The following is a 15,679-nucleotide window of genomic DNA, read 5'->3' as shown; positions in this document are numbered from 1 at the left end:
CACACTCACACGCACGCACATTCTCACGCATATACTCACGCACATACAAAAAAGAGAAAAAGGAGGGGAAAGAGAGAGAGAGAGAGCAATGATGATGACACGTCGAATCGGTAAAATTACCGAATGAACAATACTGTGCTCTCTCAGATAAAAAAAAGTAAATCGATAAGTGGCTACTATAGCTCCATGCTATGAGCTAGTAAATTAACCCAGCATTAGTTGGCGGTGGGATTAACATTATTATTGGCACGTTATAGCCGTTGGATTAATGTTACGTTATAACTATAATTTACTTCTTTTTTTGAAACCTTTCATCGTGAATCCCCCTCGTGTCTGTCCCATGTGTTTGTTTGTGCATGTTGCACTCGCTAGCTGCAGATTCGAAAGGGGGTGTATGTCAGTGACAGATTAGCAGAGACAAGATTTTACTAAATCAAATAATTTTCGTCTTGTTTTTGTTCATAAACTAAAATGTCCATATATTTTAGTCCTGTTTTTATTAAGTGAAGTACATCTATACTGATTTAGTCCCAGGTATTGTTTATTAATGAAGCTTTTTGTCTAGTCTAGTTTTAGTCTGGTGAAAAATGATTTTTGTTTAGTTTTCGTTGACGAAATTAACACTACACCACCCAACACTATATGCATGGCTCTCCTGTACTGTCACAATAAAGGTAACTCTCAAGGGCAACGTGTGTATAGCACATCCACATGCAGAGAACCCAAGGGAGGCATCGAACTGAGTTGAGCCTGCAAATACAGTCGTGTGCAAAACGGAGGGCTGCAGACTGACTCGACATCAGGATTCATTGCGGAGGCGACCCAATCCTCAGGAGACAAACGTTCATGTGAGAGGAGAGGCTAAACAGGGAGCTGGACCTTTAGCAATAATTGCACTTGAAATGCATCATTTGGTAGTGGTGACAATGGAGATGAAATGACACCAGGGAATGACAGCTAGTGCTTTCCGGTAAGATGCTGTGCCGCACATTCGACCTGCCGGGGTGTTGTTGATCATAAATTAAAGCTATGGATTGATTTAAAAAGTGATAAATGCTTGGCTTGACCTCAATCATTTAAAAGCATGCTGCAGAAACAGGCACAGGCCCAAATGTCCAAATGTAGAAGAACAGCTAGATGTTTAGTATTCTGCTCTACTTAATTTTCCTTGTCATTTTGAAATATTCGCTCCCGACAGCTCTCACACTGGCAGCGCTGTTCCCAATTGCTTATGCTTTCCAAGACAAAGACTTTGCAGGGGTCATAAATTGTATCCCTGTACATCGGTGCTTTGTTCCATACTTGTTTTCTGGGTGGAGGCTTCAAGGTGGGCGTCGCAGTCTGGTTCCTCCAGGCCAGCGGGGGGCAGAACCACTCCACCTCGCTCAGGTAGATGAGAAAGGAGCAGTCCGAGCCGTCTACTCCATAAAAACCATAGCACGGGTCAGAGGTCCACCGAGCACGCATCCACTGGAGCACACATAAAAATATTTGAAAATGTATTAGAGAACTGGCTTATTTTGGGGAAAAAGTGACAAGAACGGCAAACATGCAAAGGCTCAAATTCTCAAGGAACAGAGGGCTACGCCTACTCTTGACAAGTTCAGGCAAAATTCTCTCTGACCCTCCACATCCTGGTCACCACCTCTTCCAGCTTCATCCCTCATGTAGGCACAATTAAACTATGCACATTACAACCAGTGGACATTCCAGCAGCTTCTTCCCTCCTGCCATCAATTCCCTAAACAGTTGAATTAAAATTCCATAGTGACACCTTGCAAATATTTGCCAAGTTTGCACTTTCATGTGTGACAGTATTACCGTGTTGATTATTGACCTCAATTTGTTCCATTTGTTCCAACATAATTTATTCATATAAGTAATAAATCCCCCCCTTAAAATTAATTGAAATGTCATTAACCCATTCCAGTCCCCCCCCAAAACACCATGTTTTGAAAGAAGAACAATACCACTGTGCTGTGTAAAAACAATAAAACAAAAGACACTGAAAGGGGCAAAACTCCTTTCATAAAGCGTAATGACTGTATGTACTGTAATATTCATGTGTTGTAATGGGCACGGCCTAGTGAGTGATGTTCAGTTCAGACACTAGACAATAGTTTTGGGCTACAGCAGCTCTTTGGGAGAGTTCATATTTTGTATGTGTGTGTTTTGTGCAGTCGTAAGTTACCGCATGTAATTACAACTGTGAAATGTAAGGCTTTTATTGCATAGTATGTATGTCAGCACGACTGCTGTTTGAGAAAAGCTGAATCAGTAGCTACAGCCACAGGCTATTTGGAACCTATTGCCCCTTGAAATGTGTCAATCTTGACAACCCAGAACTCCACAAGGAGTGTTCATCTCAGATCGCATTAAACTAAATCTTGGCCGCACCGAGACGGACAGGGGGGGAAAAAAAGTGTTTTTCTGTGTGCCAACCAGTTTAGGAATCTACACTCTAGGCAAACTTACATCCATCTTGCTGGGGCAGTCAGGATAATGAGGGTCTTTAGGAATGTCACATTGTCCGAATGTTCCTTCCCGAGCTGGAGACAAGAAAAGTGGGTGGTTATCAGAGCCTGTACGCACACACGCCACATCTCTCTCGACCTCATTTCAGCCAGCGTCAAAGGATTTAACTGTGTTTTTGCTTTTTCCTTTGGCTTTGTGTGACACATTTACTGAAAGGGATGTGGTAAGAAAAAAAAAAGGTAAAGTGAGAAGAGACCAAGAAGAATATCCCGCAGAAGTAAGGGGCCTTCGCATTCAAAGCGGAAAGACTCCAACTCATTACATTCAGCGTTACAGAGTCTTTCGGCGTCATGCCCGTTGAACATCAGCAGTCTTACGGATGACTGAGCAGAACTTTTCTTTATCCGTTAAGCGATGGTTAGTACTCTTACTGGCTTTTTGCCCCATTTCCAGCTTTCAGGCATCGCACCCCAACTTTCGCTGATGTTAGCATCTTCTGTGACAGGTATTTGAGGAGGAGTGAATGAAGCTGTACTGCTCTCTGTTTACACGGAGGTTCCCCCACTAGCTAGCAACTAAATGGCTGAATTTTGCATAAACAGTATGAACACTTGTGTGAAACATACAAAGGCCTCCAAGTAGCCAAAATCGAATTTTTATTCAAGTTAAAAGCGTGTTTAAAGAGTGTTTCAATAGTTGCTTCTCTTGATACTTGTATGACAATTAATGCTGTTAAAAGTTCCTTAACTGGACAGTGTCTCTTATTTAGTGTCATCTAGTGGTGAACACATCAATATATCGTTTTTTAAATATAATCGTAGGTTTAGTAATCGCTAATTGTGTTACATAGGTCGCGGTGTGACTTACAGGAGGCTGACATCTTGTGTTTTTTCTTTTTTAAGACAAAAAAAGGTTGTGCTTTACCTTGACTAGTTTCGGTGACGACTGCCGCCTTCATCAAAAGATGTCAAATTGACAGTTGTGACGTGTCTTATCAGCTTATGTTCCTAGGCGGAGCCGGCGTGGAGCGTCACATGCCGCCTCCGCCACTACGCCCTCCGTCGCTCGATGATCTCCAGAGAAGTGGATCCCATGTGTGGGAAAGTTGAAAAGTTTCTTCGGGCCTGTTTAGTGTGTCCGGTCCCCGTTTCCTGATTTCTATTACTTCTTTCATCCATCTTTGGTATTTTTGTTATTATGTTCCAATGATGCTAGCTTTGTCCCAGTCTATGATGTGGTTTTCTCGTTTGCAGTGATCTGATATGGCGGATTTTAGGTTTTCTTGTGTGGCCCTTTCCTTTTCTGCTCTAGTGTAATGTGTTGCTGTTTGTTTGTCACATTCCTTTTGGTGTTCTTTTTTTCTAATGTTTCCCCAACAAAGGTTTTATTGCAGGTTTTGCAGGGTATTTCATATATGACATTGCATTGCACTTATTGTCTGGATGTATATTGTCTTTGTATACACTAATTCCTGCCTTAGTTTTTTGCGTGGCTTAATTATTGTACCTCGATATTGTGTTTTCTCATTGTTCGCTGTATTTGTTCTGACACCTCAAATATATGGTAATGTGAGGGAGGGCGTAGTCGTTACAACTAGCCAAGGTAAAGCACAACCTTTTTTTGTCTTAAAAAAGAAAAACCACAAGACGATATCAATTTGTAGACAAGATTAAAAAAAATTAACCTCCTGGCTGACATGTTTCGCTGCCATCTTTCTGCTACAGACACCCGAAGGAGAAGAACTTCACCAACATAGTTAGCCTCTGGTGGTGCTTGCAGCAAATGTCGGACCCAATGGGTCGACCGCCGCTTACCTTCCACAGCTGGAGCCTGCAGGTGGTCATCGCTGAGTCTCGTCACCCGTGATTCGGACTCTCACCGCTGTCTCACTCTGCTATGCTCTTGCTAGCTTATTCGGCTAGCTGCTTTTGTTAGCCGCTACAGCGTCTTCTTGCTAGCCAGTCTTGCGCGTTACCCCCGCTGCTCCTGCTCACCGGGTTGCTAGCTTGGTAGCTAACTCCAAATAATAAATCTGTAGTAATTGGCGTAGCCTTGCGTATGTGGACTTCATATTTTGGCCTGTACATGTAGTTCTACTTGTTTTTCAACATAGGCAAATGAGGTAATATGAGCAGCTAGCAGGCTCATACCAGTTATTGGCCTTACATGGCTCATGTGCTTAATGACCATGTCAGCGTTTATTATCCCTTAGCCGCCTTTGCAGTGTCCTCTTTTTTTTTCTGTTCCCTTCTCACTTAATTCACTCCATCTTTATCTCTCTGCACCTCCTTCCGTCTCCATCCATCCTTCTCCTCAAAGCCCCAGCACTGGTGAGCCCAATTAAGGGGAGCAGTTGCAGCCTCTCCCCCCATACAGTGCCTCATCAGTCACAAGGTCTTATTAGCATGATAGCGGCATGACTCAAAAAGAAACTTTCTGTAACACTGCACTTGGATCAAACTCATTTAAATGGTGTCAGACATTACGACACATTAACGAGACAGCATGTTGGCTTGCTGTCACAACGAGCAGCGTGAATTAAAAGGTGATTTTACGTTGTATCCGATGCAGAAATTGAAAGTGACAGCTAATGAAAACGCTGACAGAGCCACGTCGCATTAGCTTGGAGGTCATTTATCATCGTGATGTAAATATCCCGCTTCAGTGTAGTAACGCTGTAACACTGGAGATTGTGCTGTGTGCATCACCTGAGTGCTTCCAGTTACAGCATGACATAAATGAAGGGTTCGCCATTTAAATGGGCAATGTGTCGTGAATAACGCCTGTCATGTTTTGTGAGCTCAACCAGCAAGTGCAAGTTACTCATAAATTGTGCATTCAAGAACATTCAGACATGACAGTTTGGCTTGCGTGGGCGGAGACGGAGAGGAAAGCGTTTTCCAAATTGCAAGTATTTGAAAAGGACGTGTGGGATTCATATGAAGGGCTACAGCTTTATTTGACATTCTCAAGGTGTGGGAGAGCCGGACAGGTGTACGTATGTGTTTGCGTGAGTATGCTCGGATGTCAATCTCACCTCTTTTGCTTGCGATGCTGCGCTGTAGAATCTGCTCCACCCTCCCTGCCATGTCCGACATGTTCTGGGCTATGGCCTGGATCCGTTCCACCAGACCTATCGGCTGAATTCTGACACACGTGCAATCACATGTAATATTCCATAATAATTACTGAGCAAAAATGACATGCTTCAAGTAAGACTCCAAATACATTTGGCTTCATCCTGATTATTTTCAACATTATGAATTTAAAAAGTTTATTGAACAGATCCCATAATCGTTAAGCATAATACACAAAATGTGTCTGTAACCGATCTGAAGATTCATCGATGCATACATGAGCACAGACTGTATTTGCAATATTAAAGTGGGGATATCAAAAGACATGCATAATTGTGTAATTAATAACACTTAAAAACAATTTGTCAGGCGTTTTCATTAGCAAATGACTTTTTCATTACCACAGTAAATTCTAACAAACAGAACTAACTGGCTTTTGTGAATCTTGGCCTAGATAATGTAAAATGTGCTCTTACATTTTTAACATGTGGAAGAGTGGGAGTACTAAAGTATTAATAAATACCACAAACCTTTTCAGCCACACACACAATTTGTGATCAAATGTATGCGCTTGAATGATTCATACATGTCAATGTACTAACAGACAAACAACATATTTAAAAAGGAGCAACTAGTAAATAATTGAATTTTTTTTCTGTCATCATCATAATGCATCTTTCTTAAAATATCTACATTTTATTTGCTTTTATATGAATTTGATGCACAGTTTTCTTCTTGATTAGAACAATGATTTTTTTTTTGAGAATTTGTCATTACACACTACAACACTAAGACCTTAGTGCATAGTTTCCTGTGGCTATCCTCACTTTTTCACACGCTACGCGCAACAAGCGATAAATTGTCTAAACATGGCTCTTCTACTTTTAAAGAGTTCTTTTTAATGAGCTCCCTTGCTTTGCTTCTCTCTGAAAATCGATTCAAAGTAATGGAACGGTGGTACTGTTGGGTTCTGTGGGCGCTGAGCTCATTTACATAACTACATTCAAACCGAGCAAAAGTTTAATTGTTCCTTACTATTCCAGGAAGACATTTTAGGAAAACATTGGCGTTTATCCTTTCGATCAACAGATTAGCAGAAATGAAACTCCATTAATGCAGACACACGCATGACAGGGACAGTAAAGTGCACACACACACGCAGTGGAAGCGATAATGCAGCAGCACAACAGCTGTGTCTCTGGGGTCGCCGTTTATTAACCAGCTTCGTCAGAATAAATGGAGGCTGGCATTACAATCATTCCGAAAATTAGAACCACCAAATTGGTGGCTTTGCCACTCTAACATTTCCAATTTAGTCTATAAGGGGGCCAATTAAATGCTTATTTGAAATCTACTGAATGAAAGCCATTAAGTATTTTGGATAGAATTGTTAGTCTAGTCTGTGTGCAGTATACTTCAATAAAAACAGGATTCAATTGCAACTTCTCACACTCATAAACGTGATAGTTATGATTATGTTGAGGACGATTGTTGAGCCACGCCAATGTTGCTGTGTGAGAGGCAGAATTCGGAATTCATTAAATGTTTTCCTGCGGGCTTCTAAAAAAGCAACCGTCCAGCTTTTGGGTCATTCCAGGTCACCTGAATCGTTACGACTGTACAATGTACTCCCAATAAGAGGTGATTATGCAATTGTGTGCAAGTGTGGCATTAAGGCAAATTAAAAAAATAAATAAATAAATGAATGGGAGCATGATGGAAATGGCCAGTACAGAAAGAGGAGAGAGCCACTTTTACTCCAACCCATGAGTAGATTCAAGAATGAGAGGTCTGTTGCTGTGGCAACCACACTCAAATCTGGGCTGGAAGCTCCAGCGCTTCGTTAAAGACCAATACTCTTAGATTGTTGTCTTTGACTGCCTTGTGTTCACGTGTATCAGAGTTGAAGTTATTTTTACTTGATGAATGGGCATCTTTTAGCTGGAAATAACACAAGAAAGCGGCAAAAAATCCTTTCAAATTACAGTTTAAAATGTAGAAATGTTCCATATGCAAAATGAGCCATACGGTTTCAAAATATATACAAAGGTGTAATATTTTGGAATGTTTATTTGTAGACAACGCTGATAACACTCGTCGGAAGCGATGACTTATTCCGTTGTACTGGCATTGTTTATTTCAACAATATTTGGTAAACAATTACTTCAGGTTTGGGTGATGAGATGAGAGCGAGAGAGCGAGACAGAGAGAGAGAGACATTATGTCATGTAATAGTCTTTTATTACCTTGGATTTATCGACTCCTGGATTACAATGCGCACACTGTATGTTATATTTAGTTTATTTATTGAATGTTTGAGTCAAAGAGACGATTTCAAATATTGATTGTAGTAGTAATAGCAGGACAAGAAGATCTATCGACAAAGGTGGGCAATTTACTAAATGTTGCTCGTCTGTCATTCGTCAGCAAAACAGGCACTTATGAAATGCCCTCCTCTTTCAATCCTAAATGAGTTGTGACAAACTGTGATGATGGAAGCGTGATTAAAATAACACGACAGACTGACAATTACAGTTTGGTTCAGCTTTAAAAAAAATAAAAATAAATAAAAATGACAGACTGACGATGACACAGGGTGCCCACGGTGCTGACGAGTAATGATTGATCAACCGGCAACATTTTGTAAATTGCCCACCACTGACTATTGGTCCAATATGAGCTACAGTATGATTTAACACAAAAATATCACAACCACTAAGCAATAGTTGTATTGACGAATTTACAACCATTATAAGAATTTAGGAATGCCTGTATTACATTTTGAATTTGTTATATTTGTTGCAGTTATTCAAATTAAACATGTTGTTATTTCTGTATTAGCTTCCCTTACAATATCTTAAGAATTGCCTATTGACTCCCCATCTTTTCAATGTGGAATCACCTGTCGCCATCAAATAGCGACAGTACAGGCTCTTAAAAGCTGCCAGGAAAGAAAACAAATATTTGCTCCTAAGAGATAAGTACAACGCTTGTACAGCTGAGACTGAAACAGTAAAGCAGACATGATCGGTGCACCTGTCAAGGACGGAGGCTAGCTCATCCAACTTGTGGGTTTCAGTGCTGTTACCCAGTCTAGACAGAGTGTCCATCCGCTTCAGAATGACTTCCAGCATGTCACTGATTTTCCTGAGCACACCGCGAGATTCTTGACCACCAAATACTAAAAAGCAAGAAGAAGAAAATGACACATAGCAAAATCATAATTAAAGGGGAATGAAATCCAAGGAATATGTTTAATGACATTTAGTACCTCTGCCTTTAAAACTCCAGTAATAACACACACACAAAAACAAAAAAATAAAATGCATGCTACTGATTTAAATTAAATTAATTTCTCTCATCACTCCAGCTAAAACACACCAAGGCCAGTCTTGTATTTTCCACAGCTACTCTATGGTAAGTATTACAGAGCACCCCCCCCCCCCCCCCACACACACACACACTGTCCTTCATTATTAAATAAGCAGCTCACAGGGAGCCAGCATTCAAACAGAAGAGGTGAAAAGGCAGAATCAGCAATTTATTCTGACAGCATTGGTTTTGTTTTCTTGCTCGACTCAAATAATTAATGACCCGAGTGGTGGTCTTATGCTGTTAGCAAACACCTTGTGAATTTATTGGCCTACAGCAGCAGACAATAAGGTCAAAAGACTGCATTGCGATGTGTCGAGGTCCGACCCCCGCACTGATGTTTGATCGTACTAAGCTCTAAACGCTAATTAACACACGATAGCGTCAGTAGTCACGCGGGGGAGCATCCTTGCAGCGAAGAAATTACAAATTAGATCTAGCAGACGGCCACAGCGTATCCCACCAGAAATTAGCAGAATTTTTGCATGCACTCCCATTGATGAAAGCACACTTAAAATATAGTTGCCTGATCGAGTTGATGGTTTTGCCCATAACCTTTTTTTTATAAAAGTCATCATTCAAAGTGAAATCAGAAATAATGCTACAAAAAGCACATAAAGAAAAACATCATAAAGTAATGTAAGTTAATCAATCCACATGTCTTTTCCTAATTAGGGTGACAGGTGTGATGAGGCCTACCCCGGCTGACTGGAGAGAGGTGAGGAACATTCTGAATTGGCTTTCCTTCATTTGCAAGGCACATGCAGACAAACGACCATCCACACTCAGATTCAAACCAATTGAGTTTTCAGAGCAAAGAAGCATGTTTTTGCAATATTGGAGGGAATGGCACGTATATGTACAAACTTCACTTCCAGATCAGGGTCGCCTAACATGTGACAAAAGATTCTAACCTTCAGTTTGCATTAGGTTTTTAAAACTACAACACATGGATTTTGTTGGCACACCACCCTCGGAGGGAAGTCACGTTGCATCTCCAGTAAACAGAAAAATCACCAAAACACAAAAATCTCTTGCATCAGTGTAAAAGTTGCGAAGCGAATAGTGTTTTGGGGAGACTGTAAATATTTCTCTCTCCTTTTACTCACACCTTCAATCATTGCTGGAATAGATGCCGTCAAATAGGCCAACGGAAAGCCTCCTTTCAATAATTCAACAGTTTGACAACAACTGTTCACTTCCATAGAAAGATGGGGATTCTTGTTCAGACAGCAGCAGTTTAACATTCCGCATGAGTAGAAAGAATGAAGCCAAACGGCAAAAGGGACGAGATCTTAAATAGGACTTGAGTTCTGCATGCTAAAATACACGATGTTGTACTGCCTAACATTGTGCTGATTGTGGCGCGCTTCCAGTATCTTCCACCATGTAGTGCACAATTATTTCACGGAATAGTGACTCCAACTTTAAATACGAGACTGTGGCTCCCCGAGAAGGATTCCAGATATTGTTGGTCTCTGAGCTGCAGTGCTGCAGTAAATCTAAAAGCCTCTGGGCTCAAGTGTGGGAAGGAGAACTCACAATTCTTCACAGTAATACTTCTCATAAATCACCATTACCGAGACCAAACACCCTTCCTACACAGTACATTTTTAGAACTGGGCCTTATATAGCGTATGTTTGCAATCCAGTGTTCATTAGGCCACCGTTCACTCGCTCCCTTCCACCTCCTGGGAAACATTGTGTTCCTTAACAAAAACACACGGTGGCTTGAGATTTTTGTGCCAATGTAAAGCCTCCCCTGTGTGATTCCTCATCTGCTGATTAATAAAGAGCTTAAAAAGCGGAAGCTAATCTCCTCTAACGACTCCATAGCAGCAGTGCCACAGTGCCATCAACACAACTTCCTATATTAGACGGCCGCCTGGTAACTTAATAGAATGCAAAATATGGATGCATGCCATAAACACCGACTAGCCACAACTTTCGGACCACTACAAGTAACAAATATTCTGACTAGACAAAAGTAATAAATGTCAGTAAAACCATTGTGTTCCAAACCACAACATCCAATATGGACATTTACGCACTCCTTAAGCATGTTTTCACAGCATCAACAGCACTTATTTGTAGGACTTCAAATACACTTTTTAATACAAACATTTTAAAACATATTAACAATTCTGAACATCCGGGCATTTCTGATATTTCCGCATCTTACACAATGAAAACAAACCACGTATTGTATTGCTTTTGCCCGCGACTAGCATACAAATATAGTAGTCAAATGACATTTTATCACCTTTTCATCCTTACAAATCAAATTGCAACGATCCAAAGTCCAATGTTTTTCAATGAGCGCTGCATTGGAAGAAGGTGGGAAGTCAGATTGATCCCACTCTGATTTTTCCACTTCCGACATCAAAGCGTTCAAGGCAACTGTAAACAAAAACGGCTGATTACAATAAATTGTTCTCACAGTAAGTCCAAATTATGTTTTGTTATGTGAAGTTACTTACTTTGAATAACTCAATTAATGTCATAATAAATAAAGACATAAAGATGTTAGATGTATGATAGGGGCAGATATAAGTTTTACTTTCTGTCCCTTTTCATTTATTTATTTATTTTTTAAATGAAATTAAAATTTTTAATTGAATGTTTATAATTGTCTAAATTATGTTTTACTATTCACGGTCTGTGTCTTTATATTGTTGAGCGACATCAGATTGAATGTCGGGGTCATTTTTCGCAACTTCGCAACTCGTATCTCCAAGTTCAAAGGGGCGTTCCCGTGCACACTTCCTGGTGGAAGCAGCATTAGACCGCCATTTTCACTTGATGTAAGCTCGGAACTGTCAATATGAGAGAGAGAGAGAGCCAGAGCAAATGACAAGACAAAAACATTATATAAACAGTGTTACAGTGAACCGATAGCTGGCCCATTTCTTCCCAATTAAGAAACTTAACATGTCACAATATAATATAATCATGTCCAACGATTATAAAATGAACCTACAGCCATCACTTTCTGTAGGCCTAAAAAGCAGGTTTACAGAGGATTTGACATATAAAAAAAAAAAACTTTCACTCTTCTTCCTTAACTTTTACAGTGTAACAATAGTCTGCCGCCATCTTGTGACCAACTGTGGGAATTACGCCCAAAATTAAAACTAAACTGAGCCCACAGCGCACACCATCAAGTGGAATTACTGTATACTATACTTCATTGCAATCCTGTCAAAGAGGTGCTAATTTAACAGATGTTTTTGCAGTGGTGCATATTATTAAGTTCACTTTTAATCACATCTGTTTAAATTCATCATTTTTAATCAACATTTTGCCGTTGAACTGTCGAAGTTCAGAAGAATCTGCAACATTTGAACAGCAGGTTAACATCACAAAACAACGCCATTTGAAGTAAGTAACGCCACAGAACGTCTGATTGTAAGTCATTCGAAGATTCCGTCTCATCAGGAGACCAGCTTAACACACACACACACAAACTAAACCTCTTGTTGTAATTGTGATTTCACTCACTTCTAATTTAAAGATTCATTACAGACGAGGCTGATTGAGATGTGGGGGGGATGCCGGATGGAGACGCCAGCAGAGCGGAGAATGACTGTCCCTCATTCCTCTGTGCAACTCCAGCCTCTTATTCTGTCTGACAGCTTGAAAATTAAAACAAGCTCTACTATTTAAATAGCTTCAATCAAAAGCTAGGGTTGTCTGCCAATGTAAGTCGGCATTATTGTTTTGTTGCATTTTATTAGAAGCCACACCGGAATTAAAATCATATTGTCACTTGCTGGCTGCAGTAAGATTCATTATCTTGAAAAAAGAGAAAGAAAAAGAAAAAAAATATCCAGACACAAAGCTCAGCTGATAAAACTTGAGGCTATTAAAGCACAACACATTTCACAGCAGCGCCGCAGCAAACAATGAGGATATGAGTTATTATGGGTTTCATTCTCTTTTATGTTCTCAGTGCTCTCATTGTGCCAAACCAGGACAATAGGATGATCATTTGCATAAACATATTTCCTGCTTCCATTGCAAAATAAGTATTTCATGCATGCAAAATACATATAGAAGAATTGCAAATGTTACCTGAACCAAGATTTGACTTCCTGACCCACTTTCAGCTCAACCAAACAACATTTGATCAACATTGTTGGAATGGCGGATGAGAAATCACTTATTTAATTACATAAAATGATTCAATTGATGACATTTATTTTATAGCTAAAAATAGGAAATAGATTTGCGCCACACTTTCAGACTTGCAGAATTGGGATTCCTTCTTCATGGTCACCCTTTGCAAATAAGTGTTCTGCAGCAAATTTACAGAAACCGTTGCAATTAAGTTGTTCATTTCCCACTGGTGTCTTCGGGAGACAATTTAAACAACTTACATCAACACTGTGTGTGCACAAATTTGAACCGACACTTAGCGTTCTCAGACCTGCAGCCCAAGACATTCAAGGCAAACAGGCAAAAATTGGTGTCAGGATGGAAGAGACATTAAGTGATGCCACAAAGCTGTGCACAGCAAATTAGTGTGACAACACATGCAGGAATTACTACAATTCAGGCTTGTGGTACATTGCAGCTGGAAATGGTATTTGAAATCATGAAAGCGGATCTGGTTTGTGTCTACAACACCGGTGTGCGCATGATGGTGAAAAATAGTGTGACAGATATTCAAAGAACATGACAATAAACAAAGGAGGGCAACGTGCAGTCTTAATTGTTTTTCTTCCTACTTATGACAAAAAGAAGACAAAGTACTTGTGTGCTTGTAAAATCCATCTCAGGAGGCGGCCATTTTGTAACTTGGTGTTGACTGAAAAAGACACAGTTGCTCAGGTAACAACCAATCGCAGCTCACCTGTTTGCTGAAACTCATAGCAGACTGCAGTTTAGGCTTGTGATTGGTCGTTACCTGAGCAACTGTGATGTCATTTTTAGTCGACAACAAGTGGCAAAATGGCCGCTCCCTGAGATGGATAAAAGCAAGTGGATTCGGTTATATTAATCAGAATACCCTAGATTGGCTGGCAAACAGTTCAGGGTGTACAACTACTGCCCGAATGCCAGCTGGGATAGGCTCCAGCACCCTGCGACCCTTGTGAGGAATAAGCGGTAAGGAAAATGGTTTGATGGATGGATGGATAATCAGAAACCGCATTTAGACTAGACGGGCTGCATAACACATATTTGAAAGAATTTTGGGGGGTTGACTCCACCTTTAAGCAGTCTTTCATTTTGAAATGGCTTGGTCAGAACCATCAAAAAGCCCAAAACGGGTCACAATACCGCTTAGGGGTTAATACATTTTGTAGAAACTTTATTTGGACGTACGCCACCATTGTTATTTACGTCGCAAGGCATTCAGTGCGTAGTGACGTAGAATGGCGGCAGGCTCTCTGCCGAGCAATGTGAAACTCCTTTAAACAAGGCAAGGTAAGCCTCCGGAGATTTCCTAAAGGGACGATCAAAACTCTTCAATGCGTCTGGTGAATGACGAGAGCACGGTGTGAGGGAGGGTGACTCTCCCGATTGCATGTTGTTTCTTTAGGAACGCTACAAGGCTTAATTTGTTTTCTTGATAGGCATTTCACATTGCTCGGCAGAGAGCCTGGCGCCATTCTACGTCACTACGCACTGAATGCGTTGCGACGTAAATAACAATGGCGGCGTACGTTCAAATTGAGTTTCTACAAAATGTATTAAATTGGAAATGATTTTTGAAAAATGAATCTCATAGTTATGTTAGTAACAACCAAATAAATAATATAGCGCAAACTTGTCATGACAGTCGGGGTTCCTTTTAAAGATTTCTTGACAACAATATGTTATATGTGACCTCACTAGTCTAAACATGACATTCTGATTAATATTACATTTGTGGATATGAGTTATGCAGCAAAATCCAGCCGTTTTTATCTATCTCAGGGAGGCGGGCCATTTTGACACTTGCTGGCAACTGAAGATGACAGTTGCTCAGGGCTCAACCAATCACAGCTCAGCTGAGCTGTGATTGGTTGATTGGTGACCTGAGACCTGAGCAACTGTGATGTAATTTTCACGCGACAGCAAGTGGCAAAATGGCCGCCTTCTGATAACATTTTTGATTTTGCTGCTAACGCAATATTAACAAAAAAAAAAAAAAACATATTAAGACTAGTGGGGGCTGCAGATATTTTTGTGGGGGCTTTTCTGAGTCGCAAAATCTGAAGTATCATCGGCATCACTGTGTTAACAGACATGTCGATGTGACAAAATATGCTTTTGTTTTTGTTTTTTTGTTATAGCAATAAAAAATGTTGCTGGAGAGTATGACATTAACATGCAAACCATTTAGTGTACTTTGTCTAGGATAAGTATCATATCAGCCTTTGAGGCAATGCTGCATTAAGACTCTCAGGTTAAAAGGACATACTGAAGGTGGTCTTCAAAGAGCTTATTAGAAAGTGCCTGCACACCTCTGGAGGCTTTCAGATAGCTTGGATCAAACGTCGCTGTCTTTAATGCGTCACACTCTGCTAGAAAATGTATCCCTCTGCCACCCTTCTTCTTTTTCACATCATTAGTTGCTTGTACCTTCATAAGAATGTATTAAAGGAAACGCATGCATTTTAATAGTGGATGCAGCTGTCATCCACCCATGTGTCAGTTGTGTCCCTTTAGAATGACATCACACTGAAAAGTGTTTCTCATACTTTGCTCTTTCCTGAAATCCATTCATCAATATATTTTCAAAAGCACTCATCATGTTCAAATTTTCG

At 40.3% G+C, this 15,679-nt stretch overlaps 1 protein-coding gene across 1 annotated transcript in view; it reads right to left on the bottom strand.

The window, feature by feature from the left end:
• The window catches only part of mgat5b (alpha-1,6-mannosylglycoprotein 6-beta-N-acetylglucosaminyltransferase B), a 54,015-nt gene that overhangs the window by 28,897 nt on the left and 9,439 nt on the right, over nt 1-15,679 (bottom strand). Inside the window, exons 3-6 of the mRNA XM_086063518.1 lie at nt 8,589-8,733; nt 5,513-5,622; nt 2,476-2,549; nt 1,303-1,470 (exon numbers count right to left, since the gene is read on the bottom strand). Of these exons, the coding sequence (XP_085919644.1) occupies nt 1,303-1,470; nt 2,476-2,549; nt 5,513-5,622; nt 8,589-8,733 (497 nt within the window). The remainder of the gene's footprint in view (nt 1-1,302; nt 1,471-2,475; nt 2,550-5,512; nt 5,623-8,588; nt 8,734-15,679) is intronic.

The sequence above is a fragment of the Leptonotus elevatus genome, chromosome 1 (assembly GCF_054856555.1).
Source record: "Leptonotus elevatus isolate MCC_2025b chromosome 1, RoL_Lele_1.0, whole genome shotgun sequence".
NCBI lineage: Eukaryota > Metazoa > Chordata > Actinopteri > Syngnathiformes > Syngnathidae > Leptonotus > Leptonotus elevatus.
The sequence above is the reverse complement of the archived record's forward strand: the minus strand, read 5'-3'. Positions and strand labels throughout refer to the sequence as shown.